We start from the raw sequence: 25,835 nt of genomic DNA, 5'->3' as shown, positions 1-25,835 counted from the left end.
AGTTAGTGACTGCAAGGGCTTCTCTAAAAACATGCCCCAGGACTTGGAGATAAGGTTAAACCAGCAGAAAGATACTCTCAATGGATCAGACAACTCTCCATGCCCCCCTGCCAGTCACCTCGTAAATGTCAGGCAAAAGCCAAGGTCTATGTAAAACTGCACAAAGGGAAGATTCTTGAAATTAAGATTTCTATTTCTATTCAGCCTATAACAGTTTTATTTTCTAGTTGATATAAAAATCATGAAAGGACTCTTACCTTATCAGCTAATTTAGGTTTCTCAAACTTGAACAAACTTTAATCTGATATCAATCCAAGGATTTGAGAGATAAACAAATATTCATATTACACTTGAAATTTAAAATTATTCAAAGTATACTACATTTTATAAAATAAAACCCAAGTTATTTACAAACAAAACAAACACAAAAAAAACCTAGTGAAATTTACACATTAACAAGAAGGAACCGTTTTGTAACACACAAACTCTTTAGAGCCCTCTCAGGGGACTAACAATCCACCAGTGGCCTTGGAGAGTTTATACACGACTCTAAGTTTCAAGCAGTTTACTTTTGTCCATTGTCCTTCAATAGTATTTATGGTAATCAAATAAAGGAAAGAACTTGCTATAAATCTGTATATGTGCCCATTTTTGCTCTTCTGCTATGCTTAATGTTCACTCTAGAAAACAAAATTGAACACAAAGCTTTATGTGGTCCACGTTCTGCTTATCATAGGTTGTAAAAAGTAAGTTTGCATGGCCTCAATTTTCTCATATTCACAATGTACTAGGGAATATGTTGGGGCTGGAAAGGGAAGATGTTGGGGCTGGAAATAAGGTTACATGATATCTTTTCATTCCCCTACACCGCAACAAAAGCTGGATGCCTCCAGAGTCCTCTCCCTGGCTGCAAAGCACACTCTGAATGCTGGGACATCTCAACATCACCTCTATTCTTAGTTTTGAGAGAACAGAAGGGAAATTTGCAAGGCAAAGAAAACTTTTGTCTAGGCCCAGTATGGCTGAAAATAGCAGCACGCCCATCTCTGAGGTGACTTGATGAATAGCAGACTCCTTCATAAAATGAACATGGGACTTAGACCATGTGTCCTAGACTTGTGTGTAAAACCAGCTTTAAGAATAACTCAATGAGTGACCCTGAACAAGCACAGCTTCACAGAATCATTTCCTTGGCTCTAACTAAGTATGTTATTTATTATACTTACTACACTCATCCTTGTGAAGATTATGCAAAAATTCTTGACACATAATGGATTCTTGGCAAATGATACCTGAATCTCCCTCTGGGGAGGCCACAGAAGGACAAAAGCTTGTAAGCTGCTCCTACCTGCATGGCTCAGTGCCCTGAGCTCCGGCCTGCAGCGGCATTCCTGCTCCCACCACAGCTCGAGCGCAAGTGGTCTGGCCAGTGAGGTCTGACCCATGGCAGCATCTCTCTCTCATTACTCAAAGCTAAAAAATATCTCTTGAGGTATCACAAGCCCTATCTATTGACTTTTATGCCTCAAAATTTCATTTCCAATTTAAAAATACAACTTCTTTCTTTCTTTTTTTTTTTTTTATTTGAGACAGAGTCTCACTCTGTTGCCCAGGCTAGAGTGTTCACAGCAACCTCAAACTCCTGGGCTCAAGCAATCCTCTTGCCTCAGCCTCCTGAGTAGCTGGGACTACAGGTGCACAACACCAGGCCTGACTAATCTTTTTTTTTTTTTTCTATTTTCAGTTGCCCAACTAATTTTTTTTCTATTTTTAGTAGAGATGGTGTCTCGCTCTTGCTCAGCCTGGTCTCGAACTCCTGACCTCAAGTGATCCTCCTGCCTTGGCCTCCCAGAGTGCTAGGATTACAGGTGTGAGCAACAGCACTGGCCATAAATACAACTTATTTGCAATTACAAGTGGACTTGAAGTCCACTTAATTGCCCTGACAGTAGGCAAATGATTTGTCCTTAATCATAGCACCAGGTAAACAGGATCTTTCTACCAGATTAAAGTTTCTTTCTTCTTTTTTTTTTTTTTTTTTGTTGTTTGTTTTTTTCAGACAGAGTTTCACTCTATCGCCAGGCTAGAGTGCCTTAAAGCTCACTGCAACCTCAAACTCCTGAGCTCACGGGATTCTCCTGCCTCAGCCTCCCAAGTAATTGGGACTATAGGTGCTTGCCACCATGACACCCAGCTAATTTTTTCTGTTTTTAATAGAGACCGGGTCTGGCTCTTGCTCAGGCTGGTCTCAAAACTCCTGAATTCAAGCAATCCTTCCCCCTCAGCCTTTCAGAATGCTAGGATTATAGGTGTGAGCCACCATGCCCGACCCTAGGTTAAAGTTTCATTTGAAGAACAGTTAATTACTATCAGCCAAAAAAACCAACCCACTTATATCTTATCGTGGAATTTTTTTTAACAAGCTAATGAACACATATATTACAGATTTTAACATATGAGTCAGTCATCTTCTTGATAGGAAACTATATACATCTAAAACTTTAAAACTAAAATTTGCCCCAGCAGTGGTCTAGAGTCAAAGAACAGAGGTACTAAACAGCTGATTTTCAAGGTGAGTAGCAGGGGAGAGATGAAAGCAATTGAAACTAAATCATCACTCTCACATTGGGGATGGAGCACATTATGCCAGTGAGAAAAGCTCTCATGTGACTGACGTGGCCCTGTGCTCAGTGCTCAAGCAAAGCTGCATTCGTAGACCTGTGGCTGGGCTATGGGTCTGCATACTGCATCCCATCCTTACACACCACCCCAGGCTCTTTGAGATTTCAGGTGGTACTGAAGACACAGTTGCTTCAGAGACACAGAAATTTCTTCTATTTATCTTAAAATTTCAGCATAGGCATATAAAGCTGTGTGTCAAAGCAAAGCACATCAACTCTCTCCTCTGTCAAAAGGCAGCATTAGTGGTTACCCAATTATTTATTCTGAGGTTTGCGAGTTTGAGCTTTTTTGTTGAATAAGTGTTGAATGAATAAGCATACCATCATGTCCTATTAGTACAAAATGTGAAAAATCATTATGGCATCAAAGTAGAGAATTTTAAAGATTAAAATGGTGAGAAAATGAATATTGCTCATATAGTATCACTTTAGACTTACCCATCATATATTGCAGCACTCACTGTGTGCTAGGCACTATGCTAGAAGCTTGGGATCTTTCAATGAACAAAACAGAGAAAGATCCTTAACCTCATGGGGCTTACATTCTAGCAGAGGTATATACACAGATAATAAGCAATTATCATAATAAATAAGTAAACTATATGTTAGAAGGTATTAACTGCTATGAAAAATAAAAGTAGTGGGCAAGGGTTTAGGATACTGTGGGAGTAGGGGACAGAGGGAGTTTTAACTAGGTGGTCAAGGTAAACTTCATTAAAAGGTGAACAGCAAGAGCAGAGTTAGCAAGGTGGACAGGGACAGAAGAGCTCAGGGGGGTAGAGGGGGGCCAGATCATGGAGGACTTTGTAGGCCACTGAAAGGACATTAGTTTTTATACTTAGAGAAATGGGAGCCATTGAAGGATTTTGAGCAGAGTGACTTATGTTTAGAAAGAATGCCTCTGGCTTCTATATGGAGAACAGACTGCAGGGGACAAAGAAGAAAGCATGGAGACCAGGTAGGAGACTGTCACAGTGATCCAGGCTGGGCGGCAGTGGCCTGGGCTAAGATGTTAGTAATGAGGGTGGTCAGAGGTGGTCAGATCCTGGATATATTTTGAAAGGAGAGCCACCAAAATTTCCTGACTGGATATGGAGTATGGTATGAAAGAAAGGAGAGCCAAGGATGACTCCCAGGTTTTGGTGCTTGATTACCTGGAAGGATGGAATTGCCATTTCCTGAGATGAGGGTGGCTGGGGAGAGCAAGTTTGGGAGGATAAGATCAGGACTTCAGGGTTGGACATGTTAAATCCAAAACATGTAGCATGGCATGGTGGCACATTCCTATAGTCCCAGCTCAGGAGGCTGAGGCAGGAGGATCGCTTGAGTTCAGGAGTTTAAGGCTGCAGTGAGCTATGATGATGCCACTATATTCTAGCCTGGCCAACAGAACAAGACCCTGTCTCAAAACAAAAACAAAAACAATGCCGGGCGTGGTGGTTCACACCTGTAATTCTAGCATTCTGGGAGGCCAAGGCAGGAGTATCACTTGAGGTCAGGAGTTCAAGACCAGCCTGAGCAAGAGCAAGACTCCGTCTCTACTACAAAATAGAAAAAAAATGAGCCAGGCCACTAAAAAAAAATAGAAAAAATTACCCAGGCATGGTAGCACATGCCTGTAGTCCCTGCTACTCGGGGAGGCTGAAGCAGGAGGACCGTTTGAGCCCAGGAGTTTTGAGGTTGCTGTGATCTAGGCTGCTGCCACAGCACTCTAGCCCAGACAACAGAGTGAGAATCTGTCTCAAAAAAAAAAAAAAAAAAAAAAAAACAAAGACAAAAACAAAAGCCTCAAATCTTACTTCAGAAGCTTTACCTTCTCCCCCCCATCCCCACCCGGGAATAGGATTATTTTTATTTGTTGCAGGTTTGAATGAATGCATCTTCAAAAAAGTGTGCAATTTGGTTTCGTCTCAGATTCTTTACATATAAATTACATATTTCTAAATGAGAACAGTTTTCAAATTGGAGAAAAATGAATTAACTCATTGACTAAGGTATGATTAGCAACTCCTGTTATATCCATTTTACAGATGGCTAAGCAAAAACACAAAGAGATTAAATAATGGTGTTCACAGCTGGATGGTGGCTCACACCTGTAATCCTAGCAGTTTGGGAGGCCAAGGTGAAAGGATCGCTTTAGGCCAGCAGTTTGAGACCAGCCTGGACATGAGTGAGACCCTGTCTCCACAAAAAAATAGAAAAATCAGCCAGGCATGGTGGCACATGCCTATAGTCCCAGCTGCTCAGGATCCTGGAGCCTAGGAGTTAGTTGGAGGTTGCAGTGAGCTATGATGATACCACTGTACTCTAGCCCATGTGATAGAGCGAGATCCTGACTCAAAAAGAAAAAAAAAAGATGATGTTCACATAGCTGGTTAAATTCTTTGTCTTTCTCCTTTCTGTAATATCATGATTCGGATTAGTTGAAGAAACCAAACAAATATGGCTATGGCAAGCTATGGCAGTGTGAATATACTGTCATTGGAGGCAGAACCTTTACCTTTAAATCAACTATACAATACTGTTACTTGCATAGAAGTACGACATTAATAATGATCAGTCACTATCTCTGTGACCTTGAGCAGTCATTTAACTTCTCAGTGCCTTAATGTTCTCATTCATGAAATAAGGATGACACATCACAGGTATTACATTGCTGAAGATTAAATAAGAGAACGTATTAACACGTAAAAGTACTTTGTGAACTATAACGGTTTTTATGATTACATTTACTAGGTTTTATGCTCCTTCAGAACAAGTTTTTATGCCTTAAGTTTCTGTCCCCTTCAACAATCAATAAAGGGTTTAATATGAATTGAACATCATCTATTAGTCCATGGAAGGATTTGAGATACCTTTTCCCTGTCTAAGAAGGAAACTGGTGCCTCATTCCATGAAGCCTGGGTTAAATATCCATAATTCAAACCTTAAATTAGAGCAAAGTAACAAACTGAGTGCACTGCCAAAGATGAGATTTAAATAGCTTGCATGGCCTTTAACAGTCTGGTGTTTCCTCTACAATGTGGCTTTCAGTGCTATAAAATTTGACAAAGAGAAAATCCCAAATCAAAAATGTCAACACATTTTGTAAGAAAACATGCCTGGAAGGAGGGAGAGCAAAAAAAAAAGGCATGGTGTGTTAATAGAGTTAGTAAAGACTTTATTGTTCTGTGTACTATCTGATTTATTGCCTCCTGATTACAATAGTATCTATAACGTTGTCTAACTTATCACCCACTATGAAATTTGATTTACCTTAAGAAATAATGTACTTATTAAATTTCCTTAGGCCTACTCATCTTCCCCCCAAGAAGATGGACACATTTGGTGGTATATCCAGGGAAGTGGCCCAATATGCTATTAATACAGTACTAGATCTGCTACCAGATAAGCATAAAGGAAGGGAACCAAGCTTTGCTCTGCTGTTTAACTACAAGTAATTCTTGGGACATGATTTAACATAGAAATGTTAACGATGGATATGTTTTACAGTCTGTCAAACAGGGGCTAATAGTCTTTATTTTGCCTACTTCACAGGTTTATTGTGAAGGTCAAATGAAGTAATATATGCACAATTAATTTATGAATTGTAAATATATAACCAGAAATAACTATATAGTCATCTACCACTTGACCTTTGATAAACATCTCGTATAAGCAAAGCTGAAATACTGACTTCCCTGGGTGTGTTCACCTAGTAGTACCAAAGAGAACTAAAAAAAAAAAAGAATTTCTATTCATCTTTGAGAAAGGATATAATAAAGAGGTAAGTTTGTAAAAGTTGATCCTTCTACAATAGATCCATATTCCAACAAAAATTAGTTTCAGGCCGGGCACAGTGGCTCACGCCTGTAATCCTAGCACTCTGGGAGGCCGAGGCGGGTGGATCGTTTGAGCTCAGGAGTTCGAGACCAGCCTGAGCAAGAACGAGATCCCACCTCTACCAAAAATAGAAAGAAATTAACTGGACAACTAAAAATATATAGAAAAAATTAGCCGGGCGCAGTGGCGCATGCCTGCCTGTAGTCCCAGCTACTTGGGTGGCTGAAGCAGGAGGATCGCTTGAGTCCAGGAGTTTGAGGTTGCTGTAAGCTAAGCTGATGCCACGGCACTCTAGCCCAGGCAACAAAGTGAGACTCTGTCTCAAAAAAAAAAAAAAAAAAATTAGTTTCAGATGGTTCAGCTATACTTTTCTAAAAGTGTGAAAAAGTGTGACTATCAGATTAGGACGTAGCCATATACTACATGTGTGACAGGGGTCACATACGAGGTCATTTTACCTAGTACCTCAGTCTCTGGGAAATCAAGTGGCTCAAAGTACTAAAATCTCGTCCTTCCCCATGTCTCCTCATTCGTCACCCCAGTTGCTTCCTCAACTCCCCTGGCAAGAAGAGAATAGGAGAATCAAGAAATTAAAATTATTCTTAGAACCAGGACATGCCTACCAACTCTCTTCATGTTTCTAGCCTAATTCCTTTCTGAACTACACTAATAATTGATGTATTTGGTTGATGATGTAGTTACCAACTGACCCCTTGAGCCCAGTAATTCTTTGAACTGCTGTTATTAACTTTCACCAAAGCTCTTACCTAAAGAAAAATCGCACAAATGTCCATAAGTAGACTGTAAGCTGGAAAAGATCCAAGTTCACGCACATAGTACCACACAAAAAAGTATGCCAGTGTCATTTTTTTTTTTATTATTTATCATCTGTGTTGAACTGTAAATACATTTTCAGTCAGTAAGAAAAAAGGAAGAAACACAATAAGCACTTTTGAGCAAATTTTGCCAGGGGCAAATACTTTAGATACTGCTTATTATTGTTTCAGTATAAAGAGGCTGAATTTTGCCTCTTTGAAATAGAAATAAACAATATAAACTGCTTGAGCACTTGAAATCCTAATTTCCTATAAAACTCTAGCTCTCTTCCCTCACTTAGAACTTGCTTAACATTTTTCAAATACTCCTCTGAATAGAATTCCCATTTTCCCAGAGGTGTCCCACAAGTAGATGTAATGCTTCTTTGTGTCATAGCCATTGGCTTTTTTGCTGATTACCCAATTTCTGCACCCTTCTGTTGAAAAATAATTTACTGATGTTGGCAGAAAACTACTCCAACTTTGTCCCTGATAAGAGTCACTTGAAGACAAAGTGATCTACCAAATGTTTTATATTGATGTAATCTGTTCCAAGAGTTTAGCTTTCCTTTTTTTAAAACTGTTTTTATTTGTTTGGGTTTGGGGATTTTTAAAATACCAAAGCAAACCATGAAACATACCCTCTGTTTAATGGCCTAACGAATGTGTTGGCCTTGTCTTGAGAGATCTTTCATTTCAGGAGTCCCCAAATTACAACCAGGATGTTCGAGGCCAACTTCAACCTGATCTACCTTGCTCTGCAAAGAAGTTTTCTGTATGAAATAAATAATACCCATTATCAGCAAAGTTGAAGAAGCATACTCACCAAGTGAACATAAGGCACAAAGTATCCAAAAAGTGCAAGTGGTATTCCAACTGCCCACACTGCATAAGCTGTCACCTTGAAGATGCCAAAATTGAAAATTTTTTTTGGAGGACTGAACTTTCTCCTGGAAAAGAGGGAGGATCCACTGCCTCCACTCTCTTTATCTTTGGTACTGGAAGTAAGAGGTCGGTAAGTAAAACCAGCCAGAAAGAGAACAAACATGAAGATGCAGAGGACCCTCAGTGTGTAAAAGAGGCCCACACTCTCAATTAGGACCTTTAAAAGTAAAGGCAGCAAAATTGTGAAGACACTGCTGCCAGCAGTGACAATGCCATTCACCAGTCCAAGGCGCTTCTTGAAATAGTGTCCCAAAATGACCAATGAAGGCTGGTATGCAAAGGAGCAGCCGCAGGCAAATATGATTCCATAGGTTACGTACAGAGGCTCGATGGAACTGTATAAAGATGAAAGAGATGGAAAGTAGCTTTGATTACTTTTATCATGTGCTTGGTAGAAGAAAATCTTATAGTAAAGGTGGGTTTTAGTTAATTAATATATTTTCTGCAAATAAAAACCAAAAACAGAGGAGGAAAAATTAATAAATCAAGAATGTAGCATTAAAAATATTTTAGTCAAGTCTAAATGTGTGAAAAATGACCATTAAGGCCATCAGTGATTTTGTTCCTCCTTCTCTTTCCATGGATTTCAGGTGAACCAACACAGCACCGAGTAAGAACTGAGCTCTCCACAGCTCAGAAATAAAGGTCAGTGCCAGAAAGGGCCTCAGTAAAACTGACAGTGATTAAACAAACCAAAAACCTAGTCTCAAACTTTTTCAAACTTAGAATTTAACTACGAAAATGCATTATTTCATGGAGTTGCTTAGTTTTACATACTAAGCAATCTAGTAAAAGAAAAGGCTGCATTTGATGTTTTCTCCCCAAGGTTATGTGAGAAACATTTGCACAGAGGAACAGTTGTGCCTCATTTTTGTTGGCCTAAGGGCTGCAGACCAACCTTCGCCCTGTATTGCACTGTTCCCAATATTGTGCAAGATAACAAGAGAAATCATATTCTGATTGTAGACAGACTAAATTAAGTGTGCTCCAATAGTGATCCCAGTTTGTAAGCTTTAAAGCCATGTATGTCTCAAAAGAATAATAATGGACTAAAGAATTGTGTAGCTTAACCAAATAACTTAAATGCACATCTCTTAAGTAGGTAAAGGATCATATTATTACATTCTTTGAAACAAGCAGTAAAACTAAAGTTTTTGAAAAGGCTATGTATAAGTTATAAAGGCGAATAATTTATTATTAATAGAAATTAAGGGCTGGGCGCGGTGGCTCACGCCTGTTATCCTAGCACTCTGGGAGGCCGAGTTGGGAGGATGGCTCGAGGTCAGGAGTTCAAGACCAGCCTGAGCAAGAGTGAGACCCCGTCTCTACTAAAAATAGAAAGAAATTATATGGACAACTAAAAATATATATAGAAAAAATTAGCCGGGCATGGTGGCACATGCCTGTAGTCCCAGCTACTCGGGAGGCTGAGGCAGGAGGATTGCTTGAGCCCAGGAGTTTGAGGTTGCTGTGAGCTAGGCTGACGCCACGGCACTCACTCTAGCCCGGGCAACAAAGTGAGACTCTGTCTCAAAAAAAAAAAAAATAAAATAAAATAAATAAAATAAAATAAAAAGAAACTAAGATAGATAAAGTTGGTTAATAATTAAATTTTTGATTATAATGCAATTACCAAGCAATATGATGAGGTAATCACAAGGAATTCTAGAATCTGATAAAATTGAGGCCTGTCAGCAATCTTCTCTCTGAGATGCCCTTCCGTTTCTATTAATCCATGGCTAGTACCATCTTTAAATCAGGCTCAATAGTTACTTCTAGGCTTTCCTAGATTAACCTCATCTCACTCTGATTACCTTTTACTGAATCTCCACTCTTTATTCAACAAACATATTAAGCAGCTACTATGTACTAGGCACTTGGCAAAAAAAAATATTAAAAATGTAGTTTTGCCTTCAAGATACTCATGCCTTTTTCATTTCTAAATTTTCAACTCAGTAATAGATAGTTTAAGTTATTGAAGTTTGACAACTGAATAAGCGCAGTGTACATCAGCAAATTTGTGGGATTACTAATCATGTGTGCAAAAAGGATTCAAAGAAGGGACACTGATGTGACCTGAGGTGCTGGAGAAGGTTTTCTTCATAACACAGAACTGCAAAGAAAGGCAAAGTGGATCTACCACTCGACACTTAGAATTTACACCACGTTTCTGCTTGCTCCTATATATTGCTCTGAAATTTTGGTAGCCTTGGACCAGTAGGTTAAATAATGAAATTGAATGAGAAAATATGAGACTATTACACGCAGTAAGGTAAATTTGGTTTCAAGAAATTTTGTTTCACTTGGGGGAGACAGAAGGGGTGAAAGGAGAAAACTGGATCACAACATGAAATATATTTCATAATTTTTATTTCTCAGTGGTCAAAAAAATTTGAAAAACATAGCTTGCCGTATGTTTCTATATGGGTTTTGTCTAACAAACTAGGTAATAGGTTACATAGGTTTTCTACCTCTCATCTTTTCTCTACAAAAGCCTAAGTGATAACACATTCAGTAAGTGGTAGAGCCACAGGTACTGACAGTGGGTACCCAGAGGCTTCCAGATCAAAGAAGATATCTGATGAGGCATTATTAACACAATGTTATAATGCAGCTAACAAAGAACTAAAAATAAATGATCTCACAGAATTACCTACACAGAATACTATTCCAAACAAAACCTGTTTTTCTTTAAACAACTGCTATAGAAGAAAAAAATCATAAAGGATGATTTTTTTGAAAGATGGAATGTTATTATTACCAAGAAATAAATATAATTTTTAAAAATCTGAATAAAATTTCTAAAGAAAAAGGCTCGTTTTAAAGTTGAGGAAGGTGTATGTGTATGGGGGTCAGGGGTTAGAAAAAACAAGGATTCTATTGATTAAATCCTGAATATTTAAAAAACAAAGTCAAATGTAAATTTAACTTATTTTTCCCTAATGATCACAATAATGCTTTTCGACTAAAGCAGCATGAAAATAGCTGGGACAGGAAGAAAAACCACTAAAGTAGAGACAGAGGATGGAAATGATCTTAAGAGGTTTTCTTATTAATCACCTCTTGTTAGCCAAAGCTACATAGTAAACTAGTGTTTCTCTTTTTTCTTTTTCTTCCCCTCCCCTCCAAGTGTTTCTCTAACTGAGGATTAATCTAACAACGCAAAGGGGACTTACTAGGAGAGCTGGAGCTGGAGGGAGAGGTGTTTCTTACAGTAATGTGCCCATCAGCTCCTTGTAGTTAACCCCTCTTCAGTGCACTACATCTTTTCTTCTAATAGACACAGGAAAAGTGTATTACATTTTATTTAAGGTGCATTTGACCACTTCATTTTGCCATTTTGCCATAGTATTTTAAAATTTTAGCGTGTTCTTTTTGTAAAACAACAGATAGGAATTCTCTATCTGGGTTGCAATAAACAGCAAAGTTTTTATCCCAGTAATAGGAAAAATTTCTTATCAAGCCTATGAACAGCCATTTTAAAACACCACTTATTATACCCCTTGGGCCTCAGACTGAACTGACTTTAAACTAAGGCCATTGTTTTAGATAACTCACTGTTATAACTTGAGTTCCTTTAGGATTTTTATGTGAATAGAAAAAAAAAAAAAAAAAGGAGAAACATTTTCTTTGCTCCAGAGAACACATATCCTTACTGACATCTAACTCAGGCATGCAAGCAAAAGCATTCAAATTCTCAAGCTCTGATTTGTTGCTGTGAATAACAGTTTGACTTATAAGTCATATTGCTTTAAGTTTTAAGTAATGAAAAGGGGGATCTTTCCTCATAAACAGCAAAGTTTCTGAAAGTAAAACTGTAAGGTATCTGACAGTTCTTGAAAAGTAACAAAGAAACCAAGTCTTTCTCTGCATATCAAGGTGAAATAAAAAAAAAAAAAAGAAGAAAGAAACCAAATCCTTACCTTACAAAAGAACTGGACATGAGTCCAATGAATCCAACAGCAGCACCCACAACAGCTGTTGTCCGACAACCAAAAATGTCTGTGAAGACGCTGACTATTGGACAGCAAAAGAAAATCATCCCCATGGCGAGAGAACCTACCCATGCTGTAAAAGAGGGGAAAGAACAGGGAACACATTATGACACGGTAAATTATATCTGTACTTATTCCATTGGATATAATACACATTTAGAAAAATATGAAAGCAGAAAAGGTATTACTCAGATTGATGAATAAGAGAAAAACTGGAATAAATTGGTACTTTCAAGAAAAAAACTCTTGCACAAGTCTTTGTGAATTACTGTGAATTTTGATCTACTGCTAACCAAATATGAAAAATTACAGATTTTTACGTCTATTGAACGAGCACTAACAGTAAGACATAATCAAACACAACTTCTTGCCTTGACTATCCTCTTAAAATTTTATTTGGTGGGGAAAAATTTTCCTCTGCTACCAGATGACCACTTCAGCAGGACTGTATGATTCTTTTGGTCAATGTTAAATATCAATAACAGAAAGGCCTATGGTCTCTTTAGGTAATAAACCCATCTTCACTAGGTAATCAGATCTCTTCCCAGCTGCTTCTCCTCTTTTCCATGACCTTCTCTCCCCCTCCCCACATGCGGGTTCTTTCCAAGGTGGGAATGGGAAAGAGGGAGGCTGGGGGAAGGAAGGCAGGGAGATTCCAACTTGAGCAGTCCTGCCAAAAAATCTGTCTGATGATGTTTGAAGCTCTTTTTTTTCTCAGATGCACTTTTGTGGGTTCTTCAGAGTCTCAACTCAGAGTTCCTCCTAGCTATACAGCTCCACTGACTTGGATAACTCCTTCTCCTCCTGGCTGTTTGGCTGTCACTCAAAAGACTCACTGTCAGAGCCTCATAGCCCTTCCAGGCAATCTACTGGGGCAAAAGTCAAAACAGCTCCAGGCTACCCCTCTCCTCCAATAGGTTCACCTCTGATCTGTAGGAAGCACTCAGATTCCCTTTGCCCTGACAAATGTTGGGGTGAAGGCAAATTCCAACACAGCCACCTCTTGTATAGCTCTTGCTCTGGAAGTAGTTAGCCAGCCACAGTTATTTTCTTCTTGGTTTTCTTGAGGAGTCAAACCCCAGTCCTCTGTGCCCCCTAAATGGGGAGGATTCTTTAAATCTCTTAAGTGGTCCCTATTAAGCCCCATACATACTTTTAAGTTCCCACCTGGAACAAACCTAACACCTCTCACTAGATCATAGGGCTGGGGGGAGCCATAGCACAATTTTCTCAAAAGTCTTCACAAAATGCTCTTTCTTGACCCATAAGTATCCTGCCTCTAACTGGTTTGAACATCTACTTTGAAAAGTCACATGAAATACCTCACTTTTGAAATTCACACTATTGTACTTTAGTACCTTGAGTGAAATTTCAATAGAATATTCTGTTAGAATAGTAATTCATAATAGATGAAGTTAGGTCTGTCTCCTGATCAAATTTAAGAAGAAATTAATTCTTGAATGATTACTTGCTATTGCAAACTCATAAAATTTCTAGTTTTTATAAAGTTTTGACATGGCATACAAAGAATCCAAAGTCTAATGGGTTATGATGCATATAGAACAAAAATAAAATGGACTGTTGCTCTCTTTCACCTCTTAAGAGTCTGACTATGATTATTAATAATACCCAATAGAGCTAGTTGTTTTACTGGTAATATATCTGTCGTACTCTGAAGAATATTTCATTTAATCTTCAAAACTCTTTAAGTTAATACTTTTATTAAGTCCATTTAACAATTGAGAAACTGGATGGGTGCAGTGGCTCGCGCCTGTAATCCTAGCACTCTGGGAGGCCAAGGTGGGTGGATTGTTTGAGCTCAGGAGTTCAAGAGTAGCCTGACCAAGAGCCTGACCCGTCTCTACTAAAAATAGAAAGAAATTATATGGACAGCTAAAAATATATGTAGAAAAAATTAGCCGGGCATGGTGGTGTACGCCTATAGTCCTAGCTACTCAGGAGGCTGAGGCAGGAGGATTGCTTGAGCCCAGGAGTTTGAGGTTGCTGTGAGCTAGGCTGACGCCACGGCACTCAGGCCCGGGCAACAGAGTAAGACTGTATCTCAAAAAAAAAAATTTTTTTTTCCATTTTTTTAAATTTGTTGAGACATGTTTTGTGGCCTAGGATGTGATCAATCTTAGAGAATGTTCTGTGAGCTGATGAGAAGAACATATCCTCAGTAGTTTTAGGGTAGAATCTTCTGTAAATGTCTTTTAGGGCCATTTGTTCTAAAATCCTGTTTAAGTCCATGGTTTCTTTATTTTCTGTTTGGAGGATCTGTCCCGTTCTATCAGTGGGGTGTTGAAGTCTCTGGCTATTACAATGCTGCTGTTTATCGTTTTGTTTGGATTAAGTAGGGTTTGCTTAACGAATCTGTGCATGCCTGTGTTAGGTGCATAGATATTTAGGATTGTTATGTCTTCTTGCTGAATTGTTCCCTTCACCATCTTTGTCTTTCTTTACTTTTGTTGATTTGAAGTCTATATTATGAGAAAGGCTACACCAGCTTTCTTTTGGTTTCCATTTGCATGGAATATTGTTTTCCAAGCATTTTGGGAGGCCGAGGCAGGAGAATTGCTTGAGCCCAGGAGTTCAAGATCAGCCTGAGCAACACAGAGAGACCCCTGTCTCTACAAAAAATAAAAAAAATTAGCTGGGCGTGGTAGTACACCTCTATAGCCCAGGCTATTTGGAAGGCTGAGGTTCAAGGATCACTTAAGCCCAGGAATTCGAGGCTGCAGTGAGCTATGATTGTGCCACTGCAGTCCAGCCTGGACAACACAGCAAGGCCCTGTTGAAAAAAATGGCATTTAAGAAGATAGGGGCCGGGCACGGTGGCTCACGCCTGTAATCCTAGCACTCTGGGAGGCCGAGGTGGGCGGATCGTTTGAGCTCAGGAGTTCGAGACCAGCCTGAGCAAGAGCGAGACCCCATCTCTACTAAAAATAGAAAGAAATTATATGGACAGCTAAAAATATATATAGAAAAAATTAGCCGGGCATGGTGGTGCATGCCTGTAGTCCCAGCTACTCGGGAGGCTGAGACAGGAGGATCGCTCAAGCTCAGGAGTTTGAGGTTGCTGTGAGCTAGGCTGATGCCACGGCACTCACCCTAGCCTGGGCAACAGAGTGAGACTCTGTCTCAAAAAAAAAAAAAAAAAAAAGAAGATAGGAAAATTGTGCAGTATACTTTCCATATGTGATCCTGAGATTGGGCCAGACCTAGAACATATGAACTCAGATCAGATCATCCTGGCCCCTGGTAGAACTGCTTTCAGAGTTGTCTCTTGATGTCACAGCATCAGCTTTTGTCAAGAGACACTTAGAGAAACTGCCTAATAAAATCCATTACTACATCCATTATAAGGGCAATGCCAATATTCACTCATTACTCAGTATTTCCTGTAAGAAGCTACGGGGCAAAAAACATGTGCTCCCTTGAGTAACAGATAAATTTTGTCCTTTTTAACCACATGCACCAAGCTTCCCTTTTCATTTTGGTTGCCAGGAAGCTGAGAGTCAAATAGTCATATTTGCTATTGCATTATAACAACCATATAGGCCCTGATGGTTTATGCATTAGGTATTATTCTCCCCTTGATCTTAACAACATGTGTCATATTTTCAATTTTGCTGATTTCTTATTTTCTACTCCTATCTTCCCATTTTATTTGTGTCGTATTTTATGTTTCTGAAAACCTCAAATCCTTTGTGGAATGAGGTAGTATAAATTAATATACATATAATCCTATTTTACTATAGTTGTTTAATCTTTGGAGTAATAACAGGATTAATGGCCTATAGCAGGAAACTAGTTTAAGAGGAAAATTTTTTACTAAGTTCTTATAAGATATTGAAAAATATTCTCCAAAATGGAGAAGAAATAAGCAACTGATTTTCCCCTGAACATCCTCATTTTCTCATAAGACTATAATGTAATGTAAAATTATGGGCCATCAAGAAAAATACTTTCCTAACTAGATGCCCTTCAAACATGTATTTTCTTTACAACTATTTCTGTGCACCTTCTCTCCCCCATGGTGAACTTTTGCCTAACTGCAGGAATTATGTGGGTGATGGCTAGATTAAGAATTAAAATTATAACCAATAAGATCGGGAACATCAAAAACACACTCAGAAAAAAAATACTTACGGTAAGCATCTTCTATTTCTAAGGAGAAAGGAAAACTAACATTTCTTGAACCTGCCATATGGCACATGATGTGTGGGGCACTTTATATATACCACTTCATTCAAGCTTCAAAGAAACCCAGGTGAAACAGCCAAAGCTCTTGAGATTAAGTGATTTGCCTAGGGCTGCCCAGCATTTAAATGGAAGCCTCTGGATTTACACTCCAGACTGTCCAGCCCAAAGCCTTGCTCTGTCCATTCCATCACTCCTTATAAGCAACTATGCTGCTCTTGTAATTTATCAGTGCACATAACCTGGTGGACCTTTTAAAGATGGGAGAATAATTTAATAATCCTTTCAATAGGATGATAAGGACCCAAAAAAGCTACTTAAAATGGCTTTCCATGGAGCAATACATCAGAACCCAGCTCTTTCCAAAATGTTCCACCATATTGGCCCTCAGTGTACTCTCCCTCTTCTGAGCTCTTTCTGAGCTTCTCCAGCACTTACCATGGGCGCCATTCACTGTCACTGACCCAAGGTCCTTTACCCTGTGCCTTGTCTTCACACGCATGCATGCACAAATATCTTGTCTCTCCAAATCTAGCTTTCTAATGTCACCATGCCTTACATATATATGCGTTTCCTCCTTCTATTCTTCACATGATAATAGATACACAAAAAGTATCAAATCCATGAATGAATGGGAACATTCAGTCTTTGAAAGGGAAGTTACTGCTAGATATGTAGTATCAAACCTCCCTACCTTTTTCAAAGAGGGATGCATCTAAATCTATCTCCTTTGTCCACAATAAAACATTCCTCCCTCACTCTGGCAGCATGCTTCTCTGAGAAGCCAGAAAAGAGTTCTTCTTACACATAAAACTAAAACTGCTTACAGCATGGTATCAATCATTTCTATACTCTCGCTCAATGAAATAGCCCTATTAAGATTTCCTTGAATATCTCAGTATATCCTTGTTCTACTGTAAGATTCACAGAACTAAGTCCTATGTAACAATGAAGAAACTTTTTTAAGTTATCTCTAATAAAAATGTTGAACAGAACGAAGCTAAGGATTAAGACTTGAAAGGAAACATAAGTTCTATTTACCAAATTTATATGCAACATACTCATTCATTTAACCAATATTTATTGAGTACATATAATGTATGTGCCAGCACTATTCTAGGTGCTGAGGAAATAGCAGTGAATAAAACATACATAAAACCCATCCTCATGGAGCTGCCATTCTACTGGAGGACAAAAAGTTAGAAAGTATGGTTGATATGCTGGTTGGCAAAATTAGGACTTAAAATGCTTTTAAAGAGGAGCATTTTACACTTAAAGTTCAGAAATTAAATGGACAAATATCAATGAGAAAGAGATATACAGCTTTACTCATGCAATAAACATTTATTAAGTTATAGACTGCTAGGCACTACGGATCTCAAGTCCCTAATCTCAAGAAGTTCATATTCAAGAGAGACAGACAGCAAGGAGAGAATAGTGAATAGTATTGATAACTGACCGAGGTGTGTACGTACCATTTATTATGGGACCACTTAGTGGGGGTATCCAGCCCAGATGTGGGAGGAAAGGGATAATCAGACACTCTCCTTAGGGTAACACCCAAACTGTCTTGAAGGATGAACAGGCTTTAATCAGGCAAAGGATAGAGGAAACAGGAGACAGAAATATTCCATGTAGACGGAAGAGCATGCACAAAATTAATATCTGCAGTGGTTACCTAAGGATGCAGCCAGAGTCACAGCAAAGCCATGTGTCATTCCAAGAAATACAGACTTTATCCTTTAGATGCTAGGGAACCATCAATAGGTTTAACCTTGGAATTACATGATCAAATGGCACTTTAGGAACATCACTTTGGCAACAATTTGGAGAGTAGACTATTTATAGGGGAGATTGGGTGGAGGGCTTTTGGAAGGCTGCTACAAGTGACAAATGACAACAGTCTGAACTCAGAAGTAGCAGAGTATCCAAGAAGACAGATTTGAAAGATGTGAGTGATGGAATCAACAGAACATATGATCATTAGATATAAAAAGATGAAGGGAGTGGCAATAAGGTTGGCTTTTGAGAGATCTAGCTAGATGGCAAAGTGAGGACAGGACAGAGGCAGAGTCTAAAAGAAAATGAACAGGTTTGGGGAGTGGGAAAAGGGGGAGACTGATGCATTTGTTTGAAAATAAAAGTAACTTACTCAATATGCCTAAGTGTAAGGCAAATTTCTTTTTCCAAAATTACTCCTCAGAGAAGAAAAAGTACTTTACATTAAATCCTCTTTTGAAGATTCCTCATATTATAGGGCACTTTCTGGATTTCTGTATTTTGAAGAAATTATTGTTTGGGAAAGACAAGTAAGCCTGAAACTACCTTTAACTGCTGCTGGGTTTGGATGCTACTAGAGGTCACCTAAAGGATGGAATCAGTTTAAAAGGAGCAAAGAAAATTAACACAGATTTATAATTTTCTTGAGAGCATATCTCACATTTGCAAATTTGGATGTTATAAATTTCAAAAAGCAACACAGTAAGTAGTTATGTGTGATCACAAATACACACCCACAGAATTAAAAAAAAAAAAACTATTCTAATATTGTGCAAGCAGAGACTTGTCACAGGGAACCTCCCTCATTCCCTGGCCTCTGTCCCATTCAGGGACTTCCCAGTGGAGTCAACTCTGGGCCTGTCTCCACTCCCTCAGTGACTACATCTGGGGAAGAGAACCTATCTGACTGATGCTTTTGGTAGAAAGAACTAAGCATGCTTAGGCAGCTCCTTTTGGGCTTCTCTTGTCTTTAGTAGTGGCCTGTTCTTAGGAGATCCAAGTTCTCTAATAATCCATGATATATGCTTACAGGGCAAAGCCTGCAGGAGAGGTTTACAGCTGACCAGGTCACTTGTAAGTGCCAGACGAACCCTCATCCTTCAAATGTAGAGGGAGGTAAGGTACTAGATGGCCACAGATGATGATGATGATGATGATGATGATAATGATGATAGCTGGAATTTACTTAAAATCTACTGTGTTGCTAGACATTGTAGATGATTCATATATATTAAGTGTCTTAGTCTGTTTTGTGATGCTATAACAGAATACCAGAGACTGGGTAAATTTATAAAGAAAAGACATTTATTTCTCACAGTTCTGGAGGTTGAGAAGTCCAAGATCAAGGGGCCAGCATCTCATAAGGGTCTCTTTGCTGAGTCATAACATGGCGAAGGCATCACATGGGTGAGGTGGGGGGCAGGTGGGAGGTCACAATCATCCTTTCCTAAGGAACCCATTCCTGTGATAATGCGTTAAAGGTCTTTTAAAGGTCTCTCCTCTCAATACTGTTGCCTTGGGAGTAAAGTTTCCAACAAATGAACTTTGGGGGACAAATTCAAACCATGGCATTAAGTCACTTAATATCCACAGCAATTCTATGAGGTTTACTCAGTTGAGGAAACTGAGGCACTGTTAGGTGGTTAAGGCTGGAATTTGAGCCCAGTGCCTTCACTCTTAGCCACTGTGCTATACTGCCTTTACCTGATTTAACCCAAAATTTTAACATAGTGTATATTAAGAGGATGAGAAAAGGCATAGTATAAAAGAGTTAAATCTTCCTCTTCCATGGGAGCAAGTCTGTAGGTAAAATATACAAAATATAGCCATATAGGCATATTGTTTGGAAATAGGAAGGTAACCATAAGAAATAGCTAAAAGAGTTGAAGGCAGGTGCCTATGGAGCAGGGCGCCCAGGGTGAGAGGAAGTCAGGCAGGGGAATGCTACTTTTTACTATAAGCCTTATAGAAATATGATCTTTTATACTGTATACGTGTAAACAATTTTCAGAAGAAAACTGACACCAACTTTGTTGAAACAAATCAGGGAATATGACCAAGTCCCTGCTTTTAAAAATCATATGATCCATTATGGTGAAATGCCTTAATAAAACTACCTAACAAATAGCCCAAACTGAGAATGACACTCGTGAAAGTGCTGTGGCCTTGCTCAAGATTTGAGAACTCTGATCAAAATTCCTGGGAATAGACTGAATCTGTGGGTCAGGTATAAAAGACAGAAGCAGGTTCCCTAAGCCAAGTCAAAGCACAATTTCTCCTGATTAGGGGTGGGAATGGGGGACAAAAACAGTCTTATGCTCATAACTAGTTTTGTCTGAGCTATAATCATGGTTCAATTACTAACTTGTCAGAATCCTTGAAAGCATAAAGACATCATGCCTTTAGCAATGAGAATTTTTGCAGTGTGAAGGGGGAAATGGAAGGTTAAGGTAATAGCTATAGAAGAAACTAGAGAAGGGTCCTGACGACGATAGGCTGCTATGTCAAACGGTATCAATTCTACCAAGGAAGGAAAATATCAGGCCAGCATAAATAGAGAAAGACTATTTCAAAAAAGTCCTTCGTGAGATATTGGAGAATTTAAAAGTGATTTGAAATCATAAAGCTTCATCTTGCTATTTAACACTTAATAGCAGTGTGTATTGTTTTTAAAAAGTCAAAAGAAATATTATACCTTACAGAGCTCAGAGAAATAACAGCTACAATATCTCCCTTCCATTCAAAAGGAGAGAAAGAACTGTTTACTCCCACTCTGAATACAAGTAATTTAGGTAAGTCTCAGACAAACTTCAAGGTAAAATTTCTAGTTAATCTCTGTCATCCCCTCTATAGCCCCACACAGAACTTTGTACGTATTTCCCCTAAAGTTCCATGCTAAGTAACCTTTATTAAGTACCTACTATAAAGTGCTTTAAATGCATTACTGAAATCATCCCAAAAGTCCTGATTAAAGTACAGAAGTTCCAGGTTATAGACAACCTGACTTAACTAACGGGCTCCCAAGGCTCCCCATAAGGATAATTTATAATTAAATTAATAATTCAGGAACTCGTTTTTTTCTGCACATGTAAACAAGCCTACATGAAATAAGCAGTTCGTTGGCGCATCTTTATGCTAGCGGCTAGTCTCATTGTTTACTTACACACAGTATCACTTTTGTCCTAACTTTTCTATTTGATTTTGTGAGTCCACGTTTACCCTTATAACCATGCATCCAAAGCAAAAGTCCACTGCACGCCCAGGTGAAACTGCAGTGAAGAGAAAAGCAATTACAATTGAAACAAAAGTAGAGATAATTAAGCATTCAGAGAAAGGCCAGGTGCCATCATTTATCGGGAAAGCATTATGCTTCAGTCAATTGACCATCAGAACAATTACAAAGGACAAAGTGAGAATAAAGGAATATGTGAGAGGCAGTGCTCCAATTAAAGCATCAATTATTACCAAGCAGTGTAGTGGATTAATTATTGAAATGGAAAGGTTATTATAGATTTGATTAGAACATCAAAATAAGCATAACATTCCTATTAGCCTAGCATCGATGCAACATTAGGTGAGTGTTAACCTTTGATATTCTTTTTTGAAATTTCTCCTATCTCCTATCTAAACTTTTCATATGAGCTTGTTTCTATGTTCTGTTTGTTTTAATTAAAAGAAAGCGCACAATAGTTTCTGCAACATATTATTACAGTATTGGAGTATCATTATTACATTATTACAATGTATTATTATTACCGCATATGTGCCATTATGGTATTATTATTATTACCATATATGCACCATTCATCAGGGATCCCTGTTACATACAAATCCATCCTAAAGACATTCTCAGGAATGTCTCTCATCCATAACCCGGGGACTGCCTGTATTCTTATTTTCCTTGTTTAGATGAGGAAACTGAGGCAAAGAGTGATTAAACAACTTGCCCAAGGACACAAGGATATAGAGTGGAGGAAGGAAAGCTGGAGAGTCTGGAGCATGCGTTCTTAACCACTACACCCTACCCACCGGGAGCAGCCCAGCTTCTATAGAGTTTCAGCAAACCTTTGGAGACAGTCAGAGTATCTCTTCCTACACCTGTCATGCACAAACAAGTCAATATTCTAAGAAAGTATCACACAGACAAGTTTCTACCTAACAGGCAGATTTCTATCTCAGTGAATCAAATGCCTCCTTGCTCATAATTGTTGGCCTCTCAAACACCTCCTGTCCTAAGTACCAAAAAACAAACGTGCTCTGATAACAGCCTGCTAGCCATAAGTAATTCTACCAAGTAGTTACTTATTAAATAGCAGGAAATTAAGAGATAAGAACATTTAAATGCCAAGACAAATCATAAACTGCGCGTATATGGGCTAACTTGCAAGCCAGGGATTTCACTCACAATTCCTCCTTGACAGTAGATATGGTATCCGGATCTCCTCTTATATAAAAGAGTTCATCAAAACAAGTTGAGATGATAAATGACTGAGGGGAAAAAATAGCTTAAGACAGAAAGGATACCAAGACCATTCATCCTTTGCTCCGCTCTACTGCGTTCCAGAAATCTTGATCTTCCTGCCATAGCATAAAAGGAAAGAAAGATTTGTCTCAAAATTATCTCTGCCATTCTGTTTAATCTCAAAATCAAATTTAAATAACAGGCATCTATTTGAAAAGGTAGACTGATGATCAAGTAAGGCATAAGGATGGGTGTGACTGGTCAGCAGCACTCCCTTAAGAGTCCCACAAGACGAACCGCCAGCAATCACAAATACACACTCTCTCATACAAATCTTGTCAGAGGACACAGGGATGCTCAGCACTGACGCAGTGAGACTCACAGCCCTAAACACTTGCTCTTGTGCTGTCCCAGAGAAGTACATCTCCACATCTGTTGTTCTATGTCCACAAACAAAAAGGGATTTCATCTAAATGCCATAAAGTTGTGGCTGTGCTACTGTCAAACTCAGACTGACACTGCTGTGGTGTGTCCACAGGACTTGAGCAGTGGAAGCACTTTAGTAAGTGAAAAATTAACTTATCAAATCCTCCCCGTGAGAGAGCGTGAAAGCAATGGATTCTTGCATAATGAGGTTTCATTTCCAAGTAGTGCCAACTGTTCATTTTCTTGTTTTTCTTCCTGTTCCAATTCCTGGTTCTGGTTATACTCACTAATTAGCATGGCACTCATAGCCATTGTACATGGAGAGAAACATTTTCTAGTATTAAACCATTCACATTAGTCTTAAGTACATACAAGTATTGGTGGACCAACATGAGTGAAACATGATACTGATTGTTTATACTGCAAATTAATAGACATTGAATGCTAGAACAGTTTTGATTTTATGAAACCATTTACTATTAGTAAGCCTATTAAATTTCGAAAAATCAAATTCAGCTATAAATACTTTTTATTCAAAAATTAAAATTCTACTCATGAACTGGGTTTTATCTTTAAAAATAATAAAAATTAAAATTCTTGAATTACACTCCGTGTTTTTACCTTCTTTTTATTTTCTCATGTAACTTTTAATGAGCTGTCATTCACATACCATGAAATCCTACCTTTTAAAGTATATAATTCTGTGTGTTTTAATATATTCCCAAATTTGTATAACCATCATTATATGATTCCAGAATATTTTCCTCACCCCAGAAAGAAACCCTGTACTCATTCACTCATTAACAGTCACTCCCATTCCTCCTGCCTCCTAGTCCCTGGCAACCACTAATCTACTTTCTGTCTTTATGGAATTGACTATTATGGACATTTTACACAAATGGAATCATATACTATGTGGCCTTTTGTGTCTGGTTTCTTTCATTTAGTATGATGTTTTCAAGGTCCATCCATATTGTAGCATGTGTGAGTACTTCATGGCTTTTTGTGGCTGAATAATATTTCATTTACAAATATACCACATTTTGTTTATCCATTCATCCACTGATGGACATACGGTTTGTTTCTATTAATACTTTTCAGCTATGACAAACAATGCTACTTCGAATATTTGTGTACAAGTTTCTATATGCACATACCTTTTCAGTTCTCTTGGTTATACACCTAAGAACAGAAACACTGCACCATATGGTAACTCTTTGAGGAACTGCCAGACTATTTTCCAAGGTGAATGTACCATTTTACATTTCCACCAGCAGTGTATGAGGGTTCCAATTTTTCCACATCCTCATCAACATTTATTGTTCATCTTTTTTATTTTAGCCATCCTAATGGATGTAAAATAGCATCTCATGATTTCTACTTGCATTTCTCTAATGACTAATGAAGTTGAGCATATTTTCATACGCTCACTGGCCATTTATATATCTTTTTGGAGAAACGTCTATTCAAATCCTGTAACCATTTTTAGATTGTGTTATTGTCTTTTTATTGTTGAGTCATAAGAATTCTTTATGTATTCTGGATACTCGTCCTTTAAGGTATGTGATTTGCAGAAAATTCTCTCTCATTCTGTGGATTCTCTTTTCAATGTTTTGATGTGCCTTTTGAAGCACAAAAGTTTTTAATTTTGATGAAGCCCAATCTATTTTTCTTTTGTTGCTTGTGCTTTTGATGTCATATCTAAGAAACCATTCCCTAGTACAAGGACACAAAGATTTACACCTTTATATCTATACTTTTTATATGAGTTTTATGGTTCTAGCTCTTATATTAATATTTAGGTTTTTAATCCATTTTGAGTTAATTTTTGTATATGGTGTGAAGTAGGAGATCTAACTTCATTCTTTATATGGCTATTCAGTTGTCCCAGCACCATTCTTTCCTCATTTTATTTTGCTTGTTTGGTTTTTTGTTTGTTTGTTTGTTTGTTTGTTTTAAGGATAAAGGGTCTTTATTACTCAGGCTGGAGTATAGTGGCACTGTCATAGCTCACTGCAGTCTCGCACTCCTACGCTCAAAAGCAATCCTCCCACCTCAGCTTCCCAAGTAGCTAGGATTATAGGTGTGCAGCATCGTGCCCAGCTAATTTATTTTTAAAAAATTTTTTAGAGACAGGGTCTTGCTATGTTACCTAAGCTGGACTCAAACTCCTGACCTCAAGCGATCATTCCTCCTCAGCCTCCAGAGTTGCTGGGATTACAGGCATGAGCCACTGCACCTGGCTTGGCTTGATTTTTTACCTTAATAATTTTTAATATTTAAAAGAAAAATAATATTTTGAAAACAAATAAAATTTCATGTTGTTTACAGCTTTATAGGCATAATTGTTGTGCAATAAAATGCACCTAAAACGTTCAGTGAGAAAGCCTGATAAGTGCACCTGTGTAAACATCGCTATTATCAAGATAATGAACATACCACCCTAAAAGTTTTCTCAGATCTCATTGTAATTCCTCCCTCCTGCCCCTCCCCAGGCAACTGTTGATTTATAGATGAGTTTCCCATTATAAATTAGTTTGCATTTTATAGACTTTTACATTAATGAAATCATACAGTATGTATTTTTTATTTTTACATTTGTTTTAATTTACATCTTTGATAAAAATTATTCAAATATTGTCCTTCAAATATAATTACATTTTTTCAAGACAATTTTTTAGAGCAGTTTTGGATTCATAGCAAAATT

General features: G+C 38.2%; 1 protein-coding gene across 1 annotated transcript in view; it reads right to left on the bottom strand.

The window, feature by feature from the left end:
• The window catches only part of SLC16A10 (solute carrier family 16 member 10), a 99,846-nt gene that overhangs the window by 32,658 nt on the left and 41,353 nt on the right, over positions 1-25,835 (bottom strand). Inside the window, exons 2-3 of the mRNA XM_069488079.1 lie at positions 12,187-12,331; positions 8,145-8,598 (exon numbers count right to left, since the gene is read on the bottom strand). Of these exons, the coding sequence (XP_069344180.1) occupies positions 8,145-8,598; positions 12,187-12,331 (599 nt within the window). The remainder of the gene's footprint in view (positions 1-8,144; positions 8,599-12,186; positions 12,332-25,835) is intronic.

Source organism: Eulemur rufifrons, chromosome 15 (assembly GCF_041146395.1).
Source record: "Eulemur rufifrons isolate Redbay chromosome 15, OSU_ERuf_1, whole genome shotgun sequence".
Classification (NCBI taxonomy): domain Eukaryota; kingdom Metazoa; phylum Chordata; class Mammalia; order Primates; family Lemuridae; genus Eulemur; species Eulemur rufifrons.
Note: the sequence above shows the minus strand (reverse complement) of the source record. Positions and strands in the feature narration are given on the sequence as shown.